This window comes from Phoca vitulina, unplaced genomic scaffold, assembly GCF_004348235.1.
Source record: "Phoca vitulina isolate PV1807 unplaced genomic scaffold, GSC_HSeal_1.0 scaffold4, whole genome shotgun sequence".
Classification (NCBI taxonomy): domain Eukaryota; kingdom Metazoa; phylum Chordata; class Mammalia; order Carnivora; family Phocidae; genus Phoca; species Phoca vitulina.
In genome coordinates, this window is record NW_022589707.1 from 15043115 (window position 1) to 15068122 (window position 25008).

The following is a 25008-nucleotide window of genomic DNA, read 5'->3' on the forward strand; positions in this document are numbered from 1 at the left end:
AGCCACTGGAGCGACGTCCCTCAGCGGAGCCGACTTCTAAAAGTTCCCATTTTGTGCTCCACCGCTCTATCACTTGCCGGTATTGGCTGATGGAGGCCTCCTCCCCCCGCCGTCTGTCTTCCCGAAAATCGCCTCAGATTCACTTCTCCCCACGTCCTACCTTCCAGAAAGTGGTCGCTTTTCTGTTCCTAGAATTGCTGCTATTCTTTTCTTCGATCTGTTGAGTTTCCTGGGACCAGATGAAATTTAGGTCTCCTACTCCTCTGCCATCTTGCTCACTCCTCTCTTTGTAGTTTCAATTTGCATTTCCCTAATGACTAATAATCTGAAACATCTTTTTGTGTGTTTTTCTTGCTTTATATATATATATATTCCATGCTGAAGGATCTATTCATATCTTTTGCCCCTTTTTAATAATTTGGGTGTATATTTTCTTATTTTTGATTTTTGAGAAGTCTTTGTGTATTCTGGATACAAGTCCTTTATCAGATATGTTTCTTAAATATTTTATTCCAGTCTGTAGCTTGTTTTTTTCATTTTTTAGTCTTTAAAGGAACAGAAGTTTTAAATTTTGATGAAGTCCAGTTTATCAATTTTTTTTCTGTTGTGGATTATGCCTCTGATCTGTATTATAGAAATCTTTGCCTAACCCAGCATCACAAAGATTTTCTCCTATGCCTTTTTTCTAGGCATTTTGATCCATTTTGAATTAATTTTTGTATTTGGTATAAGGTAAGGGTTGTATTCCTTTTCCTCCTTTCACCACCTCTTCCTTTTCCTTGTACTTTATTTTCTCGACAAATGGTACGGGAATAGTTGCATATTAATATGGAAGGAGGAGGAAGAGATGATGATTGAGTTACATTGGCACATTGGAATATTCTGTTTTGTTTCATTGATCTGTATCTTTATTCTTATTCCAGTATCACACCGTCTCGATGACTATACCTTTATAGTAAGTTTTAAATCATGTAGTGCATGTGTTCCTTTGTTTTCCTTTTTCAAAAGGTTTGGGTCTTCTAGGTTCTTTGCCTTTCTGTATGAATTTTTAGAATCAGCTTCCATTGCTATTTTTTAAAGTCTGCTGGAACTTTGATGGGGATTACATTGAATCTGAAGATCAATTTGAGGAGAATTGACATTTAAACATTGTGTTTTTTGCTCCACAAACATGGTATTTATCTCCCCTTTTTCAGATCTCTTTAATTTCTGTCAGCAGTATTATAGCTTTCAGCATACAAGTCTTACACATATTTTGTGAATTTGTCCCTAAAGTAGTTAAGATTTTAAAAATACTATTGTATTTGTATTGTTTGTAAGTAGTTTTAGAAATTAAATTGGTTTTTGCATAACAAATGATTTTGTTAAATTCATTTATTCTAGGAGTATTTTGGAAGATTCCTTAGAATTTACTTTTTCCTTTTCAATCTGTAGGCCTTTGATTTATTTATCTTACCTTACTGTCTTCTTGCACTATTGTACAATATAAATAGAAGTGATGGTAGGGATCATCCTTGTTTTGTTCTTGATCTTAGGGTGAAGGTATTTAATCTTTCACCAGTAAGTATGGTGTTAGCACTTAAGTTTTTCACAAATGGCTTTTATCAGGTTGAGGAAGTTGCATTCTATTCCTAGTTTGCTGAGAGATTGTGTGTGTGTGTGTGTGTGTGTGTGAGAGTAAGTATTGAATTTTGTCAAATGATTTTTTTATATCCATTGGATTATCATGGCTTTTCTTTTTCAGTATGTTAATATGGTGAGATGCATTTATTCATTATTCTGGAAAACAAAGTCTTTCATTTTTGTTTGTTAAAGTTTGTTAAGGATTTTTGGGTCTGTGGTCATGAAATCTGTACTTTTTTCTTACAATAATTTTGTCTGGATTTTGTATTTGGATAATGCTGGCCTTGTAAGATGAATTGGGAAGTGTTTCTTCCTTTCTTCCTCTTCTGCTTTCTGGAAGTGTTTTTGTAGAATCATTATTAATTTTTCCTGAAGTGTTCGATGGAGTTCAATATTGAAGCCATCTTTTTTTTTTTTCTTTTGGAGGGGAGGGGCGAAGGGAGAGGAAGAAAGAGAATCTTTTTTTTTTTTTTTTAAATATTTTATTTATTTATTTGAAAGAGAGCGAGCAAGAGAGGGAACACAAGCAAGGGGAGTGGGAGAGGGAGAAGCAGGCTTCCTGCTGAGCAGGGAGCCAGATGCGGGGCTCGATCCCAGGACCCTGGGTTCATGACCTGAGCCAAAGGCAGATGCTTAACGACTGAGCCACCCAGGCACCCCGAGAAAGAATCTTAAGCAGGCTCCATGCCCAGTACCTGCGGAGCCAACTAGGGGCTCGATATCACAACCCTGAGATCATGACCTGAGCCAAAATCCAGAGTCAGACTCTTAACCTACTGAGCCACTCACATGCCCCAAAACCGTCTTCTTTAAGGGAAGGTTTTTGAAAATTAACTCCATTAAAAAGAAATAGATATGGTGCTTTTCAGATTATTTATCTTCTTCAGTGAGGTCTGGTAGTTCGTGTCTTTCAAGGCATTTATCCATTTCATGGAAGTCATTGAACTTTGTTTCCCTAAAACGGTTCATGATACTCTCTTTTTTTTTTTAGTGTTTGTAGGATATGTAGTAATGTCTTTTCTTTCATTCTGATACTGGTAAATTGCTTTCTTCTATTCCTGGGAACTTTATCTAGAGCTTTATAAACTTTATTGATCTCTTCACACAACCAGCTTTTTGTTTCATTGACTTTTCTCTATTGTTTTTTTCTTTCAAACTAATTGTGCAAAAAAATAGAATGCTGAAAAGTCATGCCATAAGAAGGGGGAGAAAAAGAAAGAAAGATCAATCAAGAAGGACAAACATAAATCATACAATAAGATGGTAAATATAGACCCAGATATATTACTATCTATATTAAATGTAAATGAAGAACACAAAGAACATTTATAAAAATCAACTATATACTGAGCCATAATTCAAGATGCAACAAATTTTTAAAGGAATGAAATTGTACAGATTGTGTTCTCTAATTAAAAGGGATTGGTGTTGGAAATGAATAATAAAAGAGTCCCTAGGTAATTCACAAAATGTTTTGATATTAAAAACATATTTCTGGGGCGCCTGGGTGGCTCAGTTGGTTAAGCGACTGCCTTCGGCTCAGGTCATGATCCTGGAGTCCCTGGATCGAGTCCCGCATCGGGCTCCCTGCTCAGCAGGGAGCCTGCTTCTCCCTCTGACCCTCCCCCCTCTCATGTGCTCTCTCTCTCTCATTCTCTCTGTCTCAAATAAATAAATAAAATCTTTAAAAAAAAAAAACAAAAACATATTTCTGTTTGTTTCTAGCCATGATGCAGTTAAGGGGTTAGGTTTATCCTGCTACTGCAAATACCTAGAAAATCGAACAAAATATATTAAGTAGTTTTCAGACATTAGATTAACAGGCATCCCAGGATTATGATCCGAAGAAAAAGAAAAAAAGTGAGCCCTAGGATTGCATTAGCTCATTGCCTAGAGGCAGATTACAGGTATCAGGTCAAGGAGGGCACACTGAAAAGGAGCCTAGTTATCTCTCTGAGTTGAGAAAACAGATGGAGTACGAGGAAGCCAACCAAGAAAGCTCAAATTTGTAGGGCAGAGTACTAGAGAGGACATAAGTCAGGGGAGAGGAGAGAAGCAAGAAAGGAAGGAAGTAGTTCCAGCAATTTGCTGCGGGGCTCCCCTTGAATCTTTGGGTAAGAATTGATCTGTGCATATATAAAAGGAAAATACTCAAGGCTAAAGAAAGAATCACCAGAACACAGGACTGAGAATAGTTCCTATTTCCATCCAGTGAGAGCAGAAAAACCTTGTCATCTGGCATAGTTCTCAGGCATCATCACCTTAGTAATGGGAATATATTAGACATGTACTGAAGCTTAAAAAGGCTCAAAAGCAAACCCTCAAAAGTAAAAATTTGATTCCAGGTAATTTAATCTCATGAAGAGTAAAGTACAATACCATGTAAAAGAATACAACAAAATCTAGCACCAAACAATATAAACTTCACAATATACAGCATCCATTAAAAAATTATGAGGTAAGCAAAGAAGCAGGAAAATATTATCCATAACCAGGAGAAAAATGGATCAATAGACCCAAACCAGAAATGATAAGATGATGGAAGGAGCAGATAATGACATAAAACAGCTATTATATATAGAGCCTTTATGCCTAAGAATATGTAGAAAGACATAATAAGAATGAGGAGCAAAATAGAAGGCATCCAGAGAGACCCAAATGTGCCTTCTAGAAGTTAAGGAAAAATATTTATATGAGCTAGCATATATTAAATGAAAAATATACCTCATGGGGTTAATAGCAGAGTAGAGACTGTAGGGAAAAAAATCAGTAACCTTGAGGACAGATAGAAATTATCCAAAATGAAGCCAAGAGAGAAAAAGGACTGAACAGAGCACTAATGGGATAATAGTTTGGAAGTTCTTCTAGTGGTTACCCTAGAAATTACAACATGATTATTTGACTTTCAGAATTTAGTATTCATCTTTATCTTGTACCTGTTCATGGAAGATTTGAGAACCTTAGGACACTCTTATTATGTATATGAATATATAAACATATATATATGTATATATATATATATATACACACGCACATTTACTCACGTATGTCACAACACATCATTTCTTGTGTGTTTTTTGGTTGTTCATTCCGATTTATCCACGTCCTCACCACTTTTTAAAGAAAGTATTTTTTTAGAGAAGTTTTACGTTCACAGCAAATTAAAAGGAAGATACAGAGATTTTCTGGATATTCCCTGACGCCACAACTTATCAACATCCCTTACCAGAGTTGTAAATTGGTTACAGTACATAAACCTACAGTGACACGCCGTAATCACACAGAGTCCATAGTTTATGTTAATATTCACTCTTGGTGTTATACATTATGTGGATTTGGACAAATGTATAATGACATGCATCCATCATTAAATATTATACAGAGTATTTTCACTGACCTAAAAAATCTTCTGTGCTCCAGCTATTCATTGCCCTTTCTAGAACGTCATGTAGCTGGAATTATATAGCATGTATCTTTTACAGATTGGTTTCTTTCACTTGGTAATATACATTTAATTTCCTCCATGTCTTTTCACGGCTTGATAGCTCATTTTCTTTCTAGTGCTGAGTAATATTCTGTTGTCTGGATGTGCCACAGTTTATCCATTCACCTACTAAAGGACATCTTGGTTGCTTCCAAATTTTGGCAATTATGAATAAAGCTGCTATAGAGTGCCAGGATGGCTCGGTCAGTAGAGTGTGTGACTCTTGATCTTGGGGTTGTAAGTTTGAGCCTTATGTTGGGTGTAGAGATTACTTTAAAGAATTAAAAATGAAATAAAAATTTTTAAAAATGCTATAAACATCTGTATGCAGGTTTTTAGGTGGACGTAAGTTTTCAACTTCTTTTGGTAAAACCAAGGAACATGATTGCTGGATTGTACGGTAAGAGTATGTTTAGTTTTGTAAGAAATCACCAAATCTTCTTTCAAATTGGCTATACCACTTTTATTCCCACCAACAATGAATGAGAGTTCCTCATGCTCCACATCCTTATCAGCATTTGGTGTTGTCAGTGTTCTGGATTTTGACCATTCTAATAGGCATGTAGTGATATCTCATTGTTTTCATTTGCCTTTCCCAAATGACATATGATGTGGAGCATCTATAATATAAAAAGAATTCTTACATTTGAATACTTATACTTTCATATACTTATTTGTCATTTATCTGTTTAAGTGAAGTGTCTTAAGGTCTTTGGCTCATTTTTAATCAAGTTGTTTTTCTTATTTTTTACTTTTAAGAGGTTTTTATATATTTTGGGTGATAATCCTGTATCAGATGTGTTCTACAAATATTTTCTCCCAGTCTGTGGCTTGTCTTCTCATCTTCTTGACATTGTCTTTTGCAGAGCTGAAGTTTTTATTTTTTATTTTTTAAGATTTTATTTATTTATTTGACACAGAGAGACACAGCGAGAGAGGGAACACAAGCAGGGGGAGTGGGAGAGGGAGAAGCAGGCTTCCCGTGGAGCAGGGAGCCCGATGTAGGGCTCAATCCCAGGACCCTGGGACCATGACCTGAGCTGAAGGCAGACGCCTAACGACTGAGCCACCCAGGAGCCCCTGAAGTTTTTACTTTTAATAAAGGCTGGCTTCTCTCTCTCTAAAGAAAGGGGGGGTGGTGCCTGGGTGGCTCAGTCGGTTGGGCATCCAACTCTTAATTTTGGCTCAGGTTATGATCTCAGGGTCGTGAGATTGAGCCCTGCATCGGGCTCCATGCTGTGCGTGGAGCCTGCTTAAGATTCTCTCTCTCCCTCTGCTCTTCTCCCTGCCCCCCCCCCCCAAAAGGCTGGTTTATTCATTATTTCTTTTATGATCATACCTCTGGGGTTGTATCTAAAATGTTATCATCATATCCAAGGTCATCTAGGTTTTCTCCTAGAAGTTTTACAGTTTTGCATTTTGTATTTAGGTCTGTGATCCATTTTGGGTTAATTCTTGTTAAGACTGTAAGGTCTGTGTCTAGATTCATTTTTTTTGCATGTGGATGTCCAGTTCTTCTAGTACCATTTGGTGAACAGACTGTCTTTGCTCCATTGTACTGCCTTTGTTCCTTTGTCAAAGATCAATTGACTGTATTTATATGGGTGTATTTCTCAGTGTCTATTCTGTCCCATTCATCTATTTGTCTATTCTGTAGCTAATACCATACTGCCTTGTTACTGTTTACCACTTTTCCTTCACTCTCCATTTCTTGCTATATTTCTGAGTTATTATCTAGAATAATTTTCCCTGAGCCTGGAGAATATACCTTTTAGAATCTTGTCCTTCCTAGACTTTGGATACTTTATCCTATGCCTGGAAGGTCCCGGGCCTATACTTCTCTGGCTGGGTGGTGTTTGTTTTTCCATTTTGGCATCTATGAATTTCACTTCATTTTACCCTTGGCTATGTAGGTAAATTTTTTGTTCCTATTTTATTCAACATTTCAGTGTGTTTGTTTAGGCAGTATATTTTAGTGGTTTCTGGCACCTCTTTGCCAACACTTTGTATTGTCACTCTTTTGAATTTTAGCCATTTTGGTGGGTGTGAGGTGGTATCTGAAATAAGGTTTTTTGTATTTCCCTGATGACTGATGTTGAGGGCCCCACCCCCCATTTTTTGTGCTTTAGCTCAATTTTTGGTGTCTCCAGTTTTATTCTGCTTCATGGTAGATTTTTATTTTGGGGGAGAGGACAACTTTTCTTCAACTCTGAAGTTTTGGTTTTTATTTTTTGTTTTCTTCTAATGGTAGCTTCGTATGGGTGTCATCTGCCCCATTCATCTGACCCCGACTGGCTTTCTCTTTCTTGGGGTGATTTTTTCTGTGTTTTATCACCATGAGAATCCTCACTTGCTTCTTCTCTTTCCTTAATGGGCTCAGTAGTCTCCACCAGGTTCTTTCTACAGCTTGGAGTCTGGAGCTGGGTCTGGTGTATTTGAGTTTCACTACTTATAAGAAATGTGAAGTTGTTGGTAGAGAATGTGGCTAGATAGGCTAGAGGAACCAGTGCCCATAGTGTATGAATAAACCAGAGACCAGGTGAGGAGGAACGTAGATGAAACTTTACTATTGTTATGTGAACTGTTTACTTTGGACCCAGATATCTTGATAACTGAAATCTTGATATTTGAAAATGGAAGTTGGTTATACAAGCACAAATACTTCAAGGAAAAACATCTGTGTATGTTGGACTGAGGAAGATAAGGAGCCTGCATGTCTCTCCATCCATATATTTAAAGAATTTTAAAAGTACATTTTCCAGGATAATCCTTTAACACTTGGAGAAATCTATGTCTTTGGATTTACACTGTCAAAGTTTGGATCTATGTGTAAATATCATTTAAAAAATTTTTAATTTAAATTTTAAAATTTTCACCTAGATGTTTTTTCACTATGTCAGTGCATCATTTACTTGTTTAGGAAACAGTAGTGTTCTGAACGTTTTCTCATCCAGATATTTTCAGAAGGATTTTTTGGGTAGATGAGAATCTTATTAAGAATAACCTTCTAAATATATCTACTTGGGGCCCTCACTTAAACAGTTTAAAGAACCATTTCCTTATGAATAACCTGTCGCCTTATATAAATAATTTTTCAGCAAACACTGAGAAGAATGTGCTACCTTACCATCAAAGAAATGGCTACAATCTCTGAGGATGTGATAATTGTCACAAGCAGGTATGTGAATGGTCAGAACCTAACATGGAGTACTTATATAGTTAGTGGAATATTTGTTGTTCTTTTTCTATTAGTTTTACTTTTTTGACTGTAAGAAAGCAAATAGGAATTAAAAAAAAATCTTAAAACATTCTTTCCTAAAATGTGATTGTCATCATGTGAAAACCATGTCTATCTGATAAAACAAAGGAGTCACAAAGGGTAATGCTAACAGATTTGCTAATACATTTTATTTTTTTTTTTTTTGCTAATACATTTTAAATGTTCATAATAATATGTAAACAGAACCAAAATGTAAATGATACATTGACATAAAATATTTACAATAAGTATATCAAAAGGCTAGTATATATAATATATAAAGAACTCTTCTACTTCAAAAAAAATTCCAAGTGATAGTTCTTACAATAACCAATATAAAGGATCTGATTGTTTTTAGTCATTCTCACATAACCGAAAAATGTAAATTAAAAACTCAAATGAGTTATAAGATTTTTACCCTTCAATTTGGCAAAAAAGAAAAAAGGCAGTAGGTGCTGGTAAGGGAGACTGATATTCTTGTATGTACCGGAGGCAGAATAATAAACTGATTCAGGTTTTCTAGAAAGCAGTCTGACAGCATTCAAATGATGAACATTTGAAAAGTTTTATCCCTTTGACACACTAATACCACGTCGATGGCACTATGCTCAGAAAATAGAGATAGCACAGGAAGACTCATATATAATAATGTTCATTGCAGCACTGTTTACACTAGCAGAAAGGGTGAAACAGTTTAAATGTCTGCTATTGTTAAATTTAATTATATATAACTTAATTAACCATGTCATAATCAGATTATGGGATTATTTTAATTTTTTGAAACATCTTTAATGATATGGAAAAGTCCTCATAGAGTGCTGAATGAGAGTTGGATTCAAGTCCATGTATTTTATATAGTCTCCCTTTAAAACATATTTTATGTACATATATAAAAATATATGGATGGAAATATGCTGATATATTACCAGTAGATTATCTCTGGGTGTTTGGGATTGTGGCTATTTATTTTCTTTAAAATTTTGAAAATTTCCCAGTGTCCTGGAGTCAGGATGGATAACCTAATTATTAATTATAATTCATTTAAGTGAATTTGGTCTTTGTACAACAACATAAATTTTGGAGGAGGGTGCTTGTTTTTAACCAGCAGTTGTATTGAGTAAGTTTCAATTAGTGAAGCTTTCAGCTGAAAATAACCGAAAGGCAGATGTAGTCACTAGGCATAGAGTAGCTAGTGTTGGTTCAGTAGCGCAACAATGTGAGGGCTGGTGTCTTGAATCTCACATGATTGCAGAATAGATGCCTGAATTACTGGCAGTGCACCATTCAAGGTGGGAGGGGTACCGGGAAGGGGGCCAGGGAGGGCCAGCACCATCTGCCTCTTTTATCAGGTATGCAATAGCTTTTCCCAAGGCAATTTGTAGATTTCATTTGACACAGCTGTGTTATACGACTCTCGTTAGGACCAGGAAAGTGACGATTTAGCTTTTAAAGGCCAAGTATTAGGGGCAGGCAGGGGAGAAGGGGTTGGAAATGGGTATTGGATTAGTTAGCTAACAATATTTGCCACGAGTAACAAACAGAAAATCTTCACTTGGATTGCTGTACTCACTAAATGTTGGAAAAATTAAAAATAGATTAGGGTTTTTTGTTTGTTTAGCTGTTAGTACTTCCCTCTGAATCCTGTTAGGCTGCTATGAATTATGGTTTGCTTCTAGCTCATTTTAAGTGATTAGTAGATGTAGTAGGCAGAATAATGGCCCTCCAGAGATATTCCTGGCCTAAGTCCCAGGACCTACGAATATGTTTCATTACACCGCAAAGGGGAAGTAAAGTTGCTAATCAGCAGGTAGGGAGAATAGGGTGGATTATGCAGGTGGGCCCGATAAGGATAAGGGTCCTTAAAAGTGGAAGAAGAAAGTGGAAAGGTCAGTAAAGAGATGTGATGATGGAAGCAGGTCACAGATGCGATGTTGCTGGAGGAAGGGGGCCATGAGCCAGGGAATGTGGGTGGCCCCAGCAGTTGGAAAAGGCAAGGAAATGGATTCACCCCTACAGCCTCCCGAAAGGAGGCCTGCCAATACCGTGATGTTATCCCGGTGAGACCTGTGTTGCATTTCTAACTTACAGAACTGTAAGATAAAGAAATGAATGTGGTCTTTAGTCTTTAAGTTTGTGGTAATTTGTTACAGTAGCCATAGAAAACGAGTAAATCGTGTAACGTATAAGCATCAAACCAACACATTCTGTACTTTAAAATTATACAATGTTATATGCCAATTATATCTCAAAGCTGGGGGAAAAACTACTAGAGATTTTGGTACCTGGAAGTGGAGTGCTGCTGTAACAAATACCTAAAAATGTGGAAGTGGCTTTGGGAATTGGGCAATGAGTAGATGCTGGAAGGATTTGGGGGAACATGACAGTTAAGGCCTACATTGCCCTGAACAGAGTGTTAGTGGAAAGCTGGATGTTAATGACCTTGGTAGACTCAGAAAGAAGTGAGGAGCAGGGTAGGGAAAACACTTATCACTGTAGAGAACGCTCAGATCCTTGTGAACATACTGTTGGTAGAAATATGGACACTAAAAGCACTGCTGGGAGGGCTCAGAAGGAAATGAGGAAGGTGTTAGCAACTGGAGGGAAGGGGACCCTTGTCCTATAGTGGCAGAGAGCTTAGTAGGATTGTGTCCTGCAGTTATATAGAAATCAGGATTTGTGAGCTTGGGTGTTTAACTGAGATTTCCAGAGTGTCAAGGTGCGGCCTGGTTTCTTTTTACCACTTACAGTACAATTTGAGAGTAGAGAAATAAACTGAGACACCTGTTCAAGACCCAGGAGTTCTTTACAAAAATCATTATGTTGTGCACCTGAAACTGAGACGTTATATGACTGAGACTCTTACAGCGGCAGCACCACTGCTAGTCTGGACTGAAAGGGACAGAGAGAGGACAAAGTGAAAGAAGGTTGTCAGGGTCCCAAATTCTCCAATAGGAAACCGGCCGAGAAGACTGCTCAGCTTTAAAAAGGCGCCGCCCTCACAAAAAGGAAGGATGGCTCTGAGGGCAGGGTTACAGGACCATAGTGTAGAGCTGAGAACGATGGAGAATTCTACCCGGCAGCTGAAACCTTCCTCCGGTTTGCTTGGCTGGATTTCAGAATTGCTTAGGACCAGTGACTTTTTTTTCTTCTTTTTTTTTCATTCCATTTTCTCCTTGTGAACAGAAAAGTCTGTAAGTGCTATCCCGTGGTAGCCCCACGCTTGTATTTTGGGAGCAACTTGTTTTCTAGTTTCACAGGCCCACAGGTGGAGAGGAATTTTGCCTCGGGAGAGAGTATACCCAGTCTCACCTGTACCTAACTGATTTTGATGCTAAGATCAGGATTTTTGAATCAGTGGGATTTTGATGAGCTTTTGGACTTTGAGTTGGTGCTGTAATGCATTGAGATCTGGGGGGATCTTGGGATGGAGTGAATGTATTTTGCTTCTGAGATGGATGCAGCCTTGCTGACATGGTGATCTTAGCCCAGTGAGCCCTGTGTTGGACTGCTAATCCACAGAACTGTAAGATAATCTTTTATTTTAAGCCACTAATTGTGGTCATCTGTTACAGCAGGAATAGAAAACTAATAGAGTAGATGACCCCTCTGCATATGTAGACAGTTGTGTGACCTTGCTGAGAAACCATGGAGATTAAAAATTCTGAAGAAAATCAGACACTTCATAAAAGGGTATACAAATGGCCAAGAAATACATGGAAATGCTCTCAATATTATTAGTCATCAGGGAAATGCAGGATAAAATCTCAGTGAGATATCCTTCCATACCCACTAGAATCTTGGTTAAAATAACAAAACCTGACCACACCAAAATCAACGAGCCTGCTCCAACACCAAGTATACTGTAGGTGGGAATGTAGAATGATACGATCACCTTAGAAGAACTTATGCAGAAAACTTATAAGAGGAAAAAATAATTTAAAGCCCTGAAAGACTCAAAGTGTACTTGAACAAATGTACATGTTTTTGAGTAGATCAATTAAACATCATAAAGATTTCAGTGCTCTCTAATTTGTAAAATCAGTGCAGTCTCAGTGAAAAAAATCAACAGGCTATATATTTTGGAGTTAGAAAAGTTGATGCTAAAGTTTACATGGAAAAACAAACATTTAAGAATAGCCAGGAAATAACTGTAAAAGAAAAACTGTGAGCTCTACCGGCCAGTGCAGTATTGAGGCCTGAACACTTAAAACAGTGTGGTGCTGACACACGAATAGACCCCTGGAATAAAATTGTATGATGACTCTGTAATGAGTCACCTTGGCCATGCTGATCTACGTTTTCAGAATTTCCTGGTCCAAATGGAAAGCATAGAATTAGACCCAAATACACGTGGAAAATTAGTATTTGCCAAAGTGGCATCTCTAATCACTGGGGTAAACAGGTACTTCTTAATATATGATGCTGGGACAACAGAGTAGTCACTTGGAAAAATAAAATTAGATTTATATTTCATATCCTATATACAAATAAACTCTAAATGGATAAGGAATATAAATTTTAAAAATGAAAGCATATAAGTACTAAAAGAAAACATGAATGTATTCCTCTTTATTTTTGTTGTAGGGAAAAGCTTTTGTTAGGACTGCAATTCCAGAGGCAAAGATAAAGATTGATTAAATTTGACTACCTAAGTTTCTCTTAATTAATGGCAAAAACACCACATAGAAGATGATTCAGGGGTTTTCAGTAGGTCTAAGTTGTACAGTTTCTTACGTTCATGGTATCCTACACGACATTGCCACTCATTTTATGGCAAAAATGGTGTGACAGTAGGCTCATGACTTAAGAGATCCAGTAGTTTTACCATATTCTGTTTCACCTAGGAGCTGACAGCCTAGTGGGATGATGGGATGACCTACTGAATGCTCAACTGAGGTATAGTAGGTTAGAGATGGGACCCCGTTCAGTTGGAAAATTCTCCTGTAGGATGCAGTCTCTGCATTACATTGATGGTCAGTGTAGTGTATGGTACCAATAAATACAATATGTGGGACCAGGAATTAAGAGGTAGAAGTAGGACATGCTTTTCTCACCTTTGCTCCCAGTCACCCACTTGTAGAACTTATGCTTCCCATCCCCACCCAGAATGTGGGTTAAAGGCCCTGTTTCCCAAGGGACAGTGTTTTCAGGGATGAACAGGGGGAAGCATTTAACCCATTGACTTCTGGCTCCCACTGTTTGAGGATTGCCTTCAGCACAGAAATACTGCACGCTTCTGGATCTGTGTGTCTGAGTGACAAGTTGGCGACCACAGGTACCCCATAGTCCAGTGTCAGAGAAGTCCTGGGGCAGGCGGGGAGCAAGTTTGCACATTCGAAATGATGACTACTGTTAGGCTGCTTTGGATTATTTATGTAGGGGACCAGCAGGTAAAGAAAGGAGCTGCTGTCCTCATAGAGTTAATTGACCTTGATCACTGTCAGGAGCTAGGCTTGTTGCTATACAAACGTGGAAGAGAGGACTGTATCTGGAATTCAAGGTTTTGAGTATATTTTAATGTGTTCATGCCTGAGACAATGGTGAATAGAGAATAGGGAACAGCCAGTGGTCCAGCCCTGGTAAAACTCCAACAAAGAGCTCAGATTTTTTGGGATAAAGGTTTGAGCCACTTACCAGACACCTGACCAAGATGAGCTAAAGTGCTGGCTAAGAGTGAGGGAAATATAGAAGGGGTGATTATGGGAAGGAGATGGTGAACCTCAGTTACGGCTTTGGAATGTGTTGTAGCAGCAAGGATTGTACATATTCCACTCCTTTTCCTGTGTCTTGTAGAAATAGTGGATGGTTACCATCTCGAAGACTCGGTGATAGGTTAGATTTAATGGAGGACACATTCAGGTTTGAGGGGTGCAAAGGATGGACTGTTCTGGGTGCTGCCTTTGAGCCACCTCACATTTTCTCAGGCCTTCTCTGTGATCCCAGCTCTGCTTGCAGTCAGCTGCTCTGGGCAGGGTCCAGCTCCCTTGCGTCCGTAATGCCTGACTCGAAGCGCACGCCGTGTGTTTGGCTTCTTGCCCTGCACTTCCTCTGGCACTCCAGTTTGGGCACTCACCTGGAACTCCCCTGTGGGAGTTAACGTGTGGATTTAACCGAATGGGGAGTTAACACTCTGGGGTTAACTCTCTGCCGGTGGCTAAGACCTAGTGGGTAGATTCTTTCCTTTTCATCCCTTGGAAATGTGATTCCAACATGGATCTCATAAAGCTCCTCAGAAGATCGCTCATTAAATAACTAGTTGCCTGCAGCAGTGACCCACTAGAGAAAATTTCTTTGTATTAATTTCCCTCCTTCCCTCCCTGTCTTCACTTCCCTTCCCTCAGAACACATTCCCAAATAAACTACCTGTCTGTAAGCCTTTGTCAGGGCAGCCCAAACTAAGACAGAAGCGTGGAGCAGTGGTTGGCAAACTATGGCCCGTGGCTAAAACTGCTGCCTCATTTTGTAAATAAAGTTTTATTGGAACACAGCCATGCCTATTTTTTATGTACTGTGCATGGCTGCTTTCATGCGGTGCAGAAGCCAAGGAGAGAGACCTTAGAAGAAACTGAACCTGCCAAGCTTCAGTTTTTATCTAATTGGAAAAATGCAAATATTTATGAAGAAGACTGGTTGATAAATTATTTATATCTCAACAGTGGAAATCTGTGCCACTATTAAAATGGTATTTTAGATATATATTTGGATATTTAAAAATATATAGATACCTAAAATTGAAAGAAAACATCTACCAATAGGGAAAGATTCTTAAGCTATATTAAGTGAAAAAGGGAGGTGCCAGAAGAGTGGAGATTCATCTGCATGTGTTTTTATGTCTCTATGGTTTTATAGATTTTTAAAAAGTTCTTAAGAAAACATAAGCGACGGTTCACAATGACTGTCTTCAGTTGAGCGGCACTAGAGGCGAGAGTGGGTGAGGCAAGACTTGGACTTCGTGTTTTATACCCTTCTGAATGTTTTCAAAGCGTACTCAGATGAAAATAATAACTAAAAAAATAAAGAAATTGAAGGATTATCAGTTCTTCACAGTTTTCTCCTCTTGGCATCCTGATGGAGCGAGGTGGAGTTGTAGGCTGTTTTGGACCCTGTGAAGGGGAGGCAAAAGGGGGAGGGGATGAATAGTCTGTTTGGGGGACAGGAAGATAAAAGGGTGAGTAACAGAGTATAGAGACTAAAAACCTCTTTAAAGTTTGGGCATGGAAGTCCGTAACTCCGTCCAACTCCTCTGCTTATTTTTTGAGACGCAGTAGAAAGGTCTGAAGGCATTGACAGTTGTTTAGAAAGCCGTTCCTGAGAGAGAGCATGCCCTCGTGAGTTAATCATTGTAGTCCGTGTCTTTTAAGGAGTTGTCTAGTCTGATGGGTTTTTAGGATTTGGGGGGATTTCGGTCTGTGGCTCTCTAGACCATTGTCTTTACTTCTTATGCGAGTTATCAGTATCTAAAATTATATATTTTGTTAATGTGGTAGAGTATATTATCTCTCCTCTCATTAGTATGTTAGCTCCATGAAGGCAAAGACTTTGTTTTGCTCGCTGCTCTATTGGGATTTAGAACAGCCTTCTACCCGATAGTTTTAATATTTATCTGCAGAAGACACTCAATGAATATCTGCCGAATTAATCACTGCATTAAGATAATTATGGGGACAATTGGAATTAGCTAGGGGTGGACTCCACAGGAGAGATGTTAATTGATTCATGGTAACTCATTTGATTTTTTTTCTTAGTCTGACTAAGGACATGACTGGAAAGGAAGATGTGTACCGAGGCCCAGCCATCAGGGCTCTCTGCAGAATCACTGATGTAAGTTCTCTTTGTTTCCTGAGGCATCAAAAGGGACACTGTGTTTATCTACAGGTGGCCATGTAAATTTAATAGGATTCCCTAGTCTGACTCTGTGAATCTTCGGTATTATAGAAACATGACCACCAGAAAGGCTTTTGTGCCTCCAGGCTTTTTTTTCTTTCAGGTCGTCTTTTCCTTTTGTTTATTTAGATTAGTCTATTTTCTCTATATTTGCCCTCACGGAATTTTGTCGTAGTCAGGGAACGTTGCTTGCGGGAAACCAAAACCCATTTGAATTTTTTTTTTTTTTTAACTTTATTATAGGAAATAGATCTCTCAGAATTTGAGGTAAAGCTTACAGCAGATGCCAGAGCAAGAAACAGGGCAGCTCTAAGGAACTCAGCAGCAGGATTTCTCGGATATTTACAGTTATGATCCATCACTTAGAAGGCTCAGGCCTCCTTACTGAAATATTTGAGAGACCCTGGTTAGCCATCAGCCATCCAGTGGCTTGTAACCATGTAGATCTGAGTCAGGTGTTTAACTTGACGCCATCCCTCACATCTGGAGGGATGGGGTTATGGAGTATGTTAGGCTGTCCCTTTCTAGGAACTCTGAGTAGGAAAGGTTAAAATGAAAGGCAGGCTGGGCATTGCCAAGCATCTTGAATAATATTTCAGCTACATTCATGCCTGGGTATATTTTATGTGGATGGTTACAATCGTCTCAAGTTTTAAAGGCTGAGTAAGAGTAAATGGTAAATCTGGATCCTAAGAGGAGTAATAGAAATGGTACAGTGTTTTTTGCTGCTCAGCTGTTTGGCTGTGGTTGTTTTTGCTTTTCATATTAAATTGGTCGCCTAAGACGGGACAAGGGCAGCCGGTAGCAGTAAGCCTGTCCACTTGAACATTGATCTCAGGTCTGTTTACACATCTTCATCTGCGACCCCCTTCCCAGTGCTCAGCTTTCCTCCGGTTAAATTTAAAAAGAACTTTATTTTCAGAGAATTTCATATTGAGGGCTCACTGTGGTAGTATATTAAACATTTAAGATACTTAGGTATCTAAAACCAGGGATCACATTTGACTTATAGGACTCTATGGGATCCATATAAAATATATCCCCTTCATCCAGAGGCATCTTCAGAATTTCAAAACAGCTCCATCCCCATCTAGGAATTTCTTTTATAACAGCCCTGAGTAAGTTGAGCCTCTACTTACGCCTTTGCTCAGACTGGGATTCTCCACTTTGAGACCGTTGATTTCGTCGTTGAACAGTTCATTTTTTTCCTTCCATATACTCTTAAACAGTCCTCTTTGAAGATTTCACTCGGTTGTCTGGGTCCTGCCCTCTGGGATAGGATTGTCTGTTACATGATAATCCTTTTAATGCATTCTAAATACTGGCACAGAAACAAATAGATGACTGGTTTTTGTAAATTATTTTGAAGCAGTAATTTTGGGTGAAACTGTTTTGCTTCAACAGCGTTTTCTCTATGCATGTTATCAGGGAACAATGTTGCAGGCCATTGAGAGATACATGAAGCAGGCCATCGTGGATAAAGTCTCCAGCGTATCCAGTTCTGCACTGGTGTCTTCCTTAGTAAGTGAGCAAGTAGCTGCCTGGTTCTTACTGACGCTACAGTGTCTGGGGGAAGAACAAAGTATCACTGCGATTCTCTCACAAATGAAACCTTCACAGAGTATAGATACATCTCTATTACTTTATCCCGGAGTGTTTTATCAGAGGAGCATTAAAATGGGCCGTTACAAAAATTTTCCCTCTTGGCGTGACGCTGTACAGGTCTCTGTAAAGAGTCCTTGCTGTCTCGGCAGCCAGTCAGCTTACAGTTTATTTTTTTCTGGGTTTTTGTTTTGTTTTGTTTTCTTTCTAATCGAGGTGTGAAAAAGTTCTAGGTTCAGTTGAAGTTCCTGATGAAGAAACACAATTGAGATTTTTTTCAGTGATAAAATCTGCATATTTGTATTTCAAACAGTGTAGCTAAAACTTGATGTAAATTCCTCCTTCTTTCCTTTTTTGGCTTAATGAATATTATTTATTCAGTATGAAATCTTTATACTATATGTCCCACATGTTAAGAATAAATGTACATTAAATCTTGGTAAAAAAAAAAAAAAAACCATGAAACTTTCATGTTGAAAGGTTTTGGTAATCAGAGTTCTGTTGTATACATAATGAAAATGGGGGTAAGGATGAGGTGGTGGACAGAGAAGACACTGGCCAATTTTTGAAAATTTTTATTTTTTAAATCTTTGTGAGCTGTACTTCTGCCTCTTGCCTTTTTACCTCAGTTTTCCTTAGCGTGTGTGGTGTCCTTCAATCCAAAGCCTCCTGTCCCACTTCTAAATTTCTTACCAGAAAGTGGTCTTTGTTTCAGCAGTACCTTTTCTTTCCCCTTTTTATCAAAACAAAATGCATTCATTACAGCTTTATCACATTGTGTTTGATGAAAATTGGTTGTTCCTCTGTGAATGGATTTAGGTCATCTGAATCACAAGAGGTTCTGGGTCTGGAATATAATTGGCCAAGTTTTACAGCAGGGGATATATCAGTACTGTTTCTTTTTTTTCTTCCAGTTGAGTTTCCTGGAAGTAAAACCAAGAATGTGAACATTATTTAAGCACCATTCTATTCACTAGCCCTTCCTTTGCTGTCCTTCCCCTCTCATTGCGTCCTTTCACCCACGTCTCTCAGGCACCCCCCGACCCCCGGCCCCACACACACGTCTTGGAGAAAGTTTCTGGTTTATTACTTGCCTTGGGAGTAGAGACTTGAAATAGATTCCTAAAAGCTACAGAGTTGTCTCTTTCATTTGGAAATGTCTGTTAGTGATTTTCTTTTTATTATTATTATTATTATTATTATTATTTTTTAAAGATTTTATTTATGTATTTGACAGCGAGAGAGGGAACACAAGCAGGGGGAGTGGCAGAGGGAGAAGCAGGCTTCCTGCTGAGCAGGGAGCCCGATGCGGGGCTCAATCCCAGGACCCTGGGATCATGACCTGAGCCGAAGGCAGACGCCCAACGACTGAGCTACCCAGGCACCCCTGTTAGTGATTTTCTAAGAAAACCAGTTCATGCTTGCAAACCTCTAGTGACCATGCATGATCTACTCTTATTTTGCTCTGTGTCTAGCACATGATGAAGATAAGCCATGATGTGGTTAAGCGCTGGGTCAACGAAGCCCAAGAAGCAGCTTCCAGCGACAACATTATGGTCCAGGTACTGCCATTGAATCATATTGGGTCTTGAGACCAGCTTTCTTTAACCTTCCATCTTAGGGGCAATGTATTGACTTCCCAGATGTGTACTAGCTAAAGGCTAATATTGAGCAGCCTATTAGTACATATTCTCAAGTAGATATCCCACTGATTAGAATTACTGTCTGAAGCCCTGAGAGTGTTTTGTAAAAGCTGTAGGAATGTTCAGGAAGGATTCTTACGTTCAGCGATAGTTGGAGATGCTCATTCCAAAGGTCCTTCATGCTGCATTTCCGTCCTTTATTTGAAAAGCAATTTGTGATGAAGGATGTCCCAATTCTAAGCTTTTCAGAACTTGGTTATGGTAGACATTACACAAACAGTGAAGAGTAATTTTTATTTTGTGAAACTTAAAAACCATCTTGTTGGGAAGATCTTTTGATATTCATTAATTCCTAATTAAAAGGAACAAGATTAAAATCTTAATTGGCAATTTTGTGTACTTGAGAGGATACTTATTCATCCCCTTTCAGTGTTTACAACTTCTCATGTTAGCGTATTTAGTTATGCGGAAATCAAGTAGTAATTTTTCCCTCAAGAAACATTCTCGCTCTCTTAACTCTGATCATTGTGTTTTTACACAAAGTGCCACGATAATTACACTCCTATAGTGACTTAAAGCCACTAACAGAGACCTGTGACACTGGTAAAGCCTGGGACCCAAGAGCCTTTGTACTAAGGATGTGTGGGGCCATGCTGAACCTGCTAGAGCCATCTTCGGATTGTATGTCACCTCTTTGATACTGCTTGTCCAGTCTGAATCTTTGATTTCTGGGGGTGAAACTCATAAGAGTTTCTCAGCCTTGCCTGTGTTTGATTCAGTATGAAAAAGGTATTCTATTTGTATACATTTGACTTGGGTATCTTTTTACTAAAGTGCCGTATGATTTTATTTTCCTGGGAGTTTGTCCTCTTCCTCCTCAGCTTTCTGTGTGTTACATCCTTTTTCTTGTCCTTTAGTACCATGCATTGGGAGTCCTGTATCACCTTAAGAAGAACGATCGCCTTGCTGTTTCTAAGATGTTGAATAAATTTACTAAATCCGGTCTCAAATCACAGTTTGCTTACTGCATGCTGATCCGAATTGCCAGTCGCTTACTAAAAGAAAACGAAGAGGGGTAAGTGTCTTCACCTAAACCTAAGTAATTTTCTGTTTGCTGGTTAACCTACTTCTAAGTTTATTTCCTTTATGAATATTTTTTTGGGTAGCGCTGATTTTACAGATGGACTTGGTGTTTTCCAAATTAAGAAAATTCATGGGATTCTAAGTAATGCAACTTTTTTTTTTTTAACCTTAATGTATGCTCTGGTATATGTATTTAATAGATTACGATTGCCAATAATAAGAAACTGATATTGAACAAAAAATACTTAAGAGATCATAAGATGTGCAATAATGTGAAAGCTGGAAGTGACATGAAGAATCTTGCTTGTTCCTTTTGTTTTTATAAAAGAATATTGAAGTGCTGCATTTAATGATTTATTTATTTAAAGGGCATGAAGGAGGAAAAGAGAATTCCACATTTGTAAGGCTCTTATATTGTTCATGAAGTAGTGTTATTTGATGGTAGACTGTGATAATAGAAAGATGAATATTGTAATCTCTTAAGTAACCACTAAAGAAAAGGTGTAGCATAAATGTCAACAGAGAAGATAAAGTGGAATATTAAAAAAATATTCGGTTGAGCTTCCTGCTTCTGATAATGGTGGAGTAGCTGGGTCACATTAGCCCACTGCAAATACTTATATCATCGATACAAAACTTTGCCTCCCCCCAAAAGTGGGAAAACCCACCACTATTTGAAAGTACTGGTGAGTGGTGAAAAGTAGGCAAAAACTGGAAGGAAGTTGATGTCTGAGAAGCAGAGGCTATACTAGGTGAGATTTGTGTATTTCTGGCTAGTCTCCAGAGATCCCACAGTTCCTAGATGTGGGATCACAGAAAGCCATAGTATTTACTGGACAGAGGGGTTAGAATATAGTTTGAGATTGGAAGAGTGATGAAAACCTATGGTGGAAATCCTGGAAAGGAGGGAACCACAATTGGGGTAAGCTCCCAAATCAATTTCAAACTCTGCAAAACTCCGTGGTTGACCATGGATCTGTACGTGTAGAGGGGAAAACTCTAGGAAACCTGACTAACAGTAGCTGTGAACTGAAAGAACTGAGTGGAGATTCAGCTGCGCCTCACTCACAGCCAAAGAGATGAAGTTTGGAGTTTGAGCCAGCCAAGTTAACTGCCTGCTAGAGAAACATCAAATTTCTAGAGTCTTTGCATCCTGTCATTCACAATGTTTATATACAGTAAGAAACTGATAGAAGTGCAAAGAGTTTGGAAAATGTGACCAGTAGTTAAGAGAAAAAGCAGTCAACAGACACTGACTCTCATATGACCTGGACATTGGAATTAGCAGACAAAAACTCTAACACGTTTATAAAAGATGCTTTCAAGAGTTTTAATGGGAAATAGTTATAACGAATGAGCAGGGGAAATGAAAACTATAAGAAGGAACTAAAAAGAAATTCCAGAGCTTTAAATTCCTTGTTAGTCAGAATTCAACCAGAAAAGCAGAACCCATAGCAGATAAATATATAAAGAGATTTATTACAAGGAACTGGCATTTGCAGTTTGGGAGCTTGCTAAGCAAGTCCAAGATCCTTAGGGCAGGCTGTCGGGAAGGGAGGATATCACAGGCAGGTGGGAACTCATGGGCACAGGCTGAAGCAGCTGTCCACTGGTGGAATTTGTCATCTCACATTTTACTATAAGCAGCAAGATGAAACCAGGTCACACCTTCAACACTTTCCTTGGAAATTCCCTCAAGTAAAGAGTCAGGTTCATCATCTACAGGTTATGGTTTCCACAAAACTGCAGGACACAATTTCGCTAATCTGTCCACTAACCTATAACAAGTATCCACTTTACTCCAGTTTACAATAACTTCTTCCTTCTGTGCTCTTACAGGATCCTCCAAGACTGGATTTCCCCCCTCCCCTCCCCTCCCTCCTTCCCTTCCTTCCTTCCTTCCTTTTTAATTCCAGCATAATGAGCATACAGTGTTCTATTAGTGTCGGGTGTACAATATAGTGATTCAAGAATTCCATACATCACCCAGTCCTTATCAGAACAAGTGCACTCCTTAGTCCCCATCACCTATTACCCCATCCCCCACCCCCCCCCCCCCCCCGGTAACCATCAATTTGTTCTCTATAGTTAAGAGTCTGTTTCCTTTCCTCTCTTTCTTTTGATCATTTGTTTCGTTTCTTAAATTCCACATATAAGTGAAATCATATATTTTTCTCTGACTTATTTCACTTAGCATTATACTCTTGAGCTCCATCCATGTTGTTGCAAATAGAAAGATTGCATTCTTCCTTACAGCCGAATAATATTCATAAATATATATATATATATATATATATATATATATATATATATATATACACACACACACACACACACACCCTGTCTTCTTTATCCATTGATCTATCGATAAACATTTGGGCTGCTTCCATAATTTGGTTATTGTAAATAATGCTGCAATAAACATAGGGGTGCATGTATCCTTTTGAATTAGTGTTTCTGTATTCTTTGGGTAAATACCCAGTAGTGTGATTACTGGATCATGGGGTATTTCTATTTTTAACTTTCTGAGAAACCATAAACTCCATATTGTCTTCCGTAGTGGCTGCACCAGTTTGCATTCCCACCAACAGTGCATGAGTGTACCTTTTTCTCCACATCCTCACCAACACTTGTTGTTTCTCATGTTTTTGATTTTAGCCATTCTGACAGGTGTGAGGTGGTATCTCTTTGTGGTTTTAGGTTGCATTTCCCTGGTGATGAGTGGTGTTGAGTATCTTTTCATGTGTCTATTGACCATTAGTATGTCTTTGGAGAAATGTCTGTTCATGTCTTCTGCCCATTTTTAATTGGATTATTTGTTTTCTGAGTGTTGAGTTTTAGAAGTTCTTTATATATTTTGGATACTAACCCTTAATCAGATATGTCATTTGCAAATAACCTCTCCCATTTAGTAGGTTGTCTTTTAGTTTTGTTGATTGTTTCCTTTGTTGCGCAGAAGCCTTTCATTCTGATGATAATCCCTATAGTTTATTTTTGCTTTTGTTTCCCTTGCTTTAGGAGACATCTAGAAAGATGTTGTTACAGTCAGTGTCAGAGAAATTACTGTTTGTGCTCTCTTCTAGGTTTTTTTATGCTTTCAGGTCTCATTTAGGTCCTTAATCCATTTTGAGCTTATTTTTGTGTATAGTGAAAGAAACTGGTCCAGTTTCATTCTTCTGCATGTAGCTGTCCAGTTTTCCCAACACCATTTGTTGAAGAGACTGTCTTTTTCCCATTGCATATTCTTGCCTCTTTTGTTGAAGATTAGTTGACCTTATATTTGTGGGTTTATTTCTGGGCTTTCTATCCTGTTCCATGAATCTATGTATCTGTTTTTGTGTACTACCATACTGCTTAGATTGCTACAGCTTTGTAGTATAACTTGAAATCTGGAATTGTGATACCTCCAGCATTGTTTTGTTTCGGGGTCTTTTGTGGTTCCATACAAATTTTAGGATTGTTTGTTCTAGTTGTGTAAAAAATGCTGTTGGTATTTTGATAGGGATTGCATTAAATCTGTAGATTGCTTTGAGTAGTATGGACATTCTAACAATATTTGTTCTTCCAATCCATGAGCATGGGATATCTTTCCATTTGTGTTGTCTTTAATTTCTTTCATCACTGTTTTATAATTTTCAGAGTACAGGTTTTTCACCTCCTTGGTTAAGTTTATTCCTAGATATTTTATTATTTTTTGGTGCAGTTTTAAAGGGATTGCTTTAATTCCTTTCTGTTTATTATTAGTGTATAGAAATGCAGTGGATTTCTGTACATGGAATTTTTTCACATTGCGACCTTACTGAATTTATCAGTTCTAGTAGCTTTTTGGTGGAGTCTTTAGGGTTTTCTATATATAGTATATGCAAATAGTGAAAGTTTTACTTCTTCCTTACTAACTTGGATTCCTTTTATTCCTTTTTCTCATCTGATTACTGTGGCTAGGACTTCCAGTACTATGTTGAATAAAAGTGGTGAGAGGGACATCCTTGTCTTGTTCCTGATCTTAGGGGAAAAGCTTTCAGTTTTTCACCATTGAGTTTGTTAGCTGTGGGTTTTTCATATATGGCCTTCATTATGTTGATGTATATTCCCTCTAAGCCTACTTTGTTGAGGGTTTTTTTCATGAATGAATGTTGCACTTTGTTGGATGTTTTTTCTGCATCTATTGAAGTGATCATATGGTTTTTATCCTTTTTATTATAGATGAGATATATCACCTTGATTGATTTGCAAATATTTAACCACCCTTACATCCTGGGAATAAATCCCACTTGATTGTGGTGAATGATTTTTTTTTTTTAATGGATTGTTGGATTCGATTTGCTAATATATTTTTTTAAAGATTTATTCATTTATTTTAGAGAGAGAGCGCATGCAGTCACTAGGTGCCCTGATTTGCTAATATTTTGGTGAGGATTTTTGTATCTGTG

At 38.2% G+C, this 25008-nt stretch overlaps 1 protein-coding gene across 1 annotated transcript in view; it reads left to right on the forward strand.

The window, feature by feature from the left end:
* The window catches only part of COPG2 (COPI coat complex subunit gamma 2), a 94528-nt gene that overhangs the window by 16975 nt on the left and 52545 nt on the right, over positions 1 to 25008 (forward strand). Inside the window, exons 5-9 of the mRNA XM_032401562.1 lie at positions 8206 to 8285; positions 16112 to 16187; positions 17679 to 17771; positions 19328 to 19414; positions 20413 to 20570. Coding sequence (XP_032257453.1) covers positions 8206 to 8285; positions 16112 to 16187; positions 17679 to 17771; positions 19328 to 19414; positions 20413 to 20570 — 494 coding nt within the window. The remainder of the gene's footprint in view (positions 1 to 8205; positions 8286 to 16111; positions 16188 to 17678; positions 17772 to 19327; positions 19415 to 20412; positions 20571 to 25008) is intronic.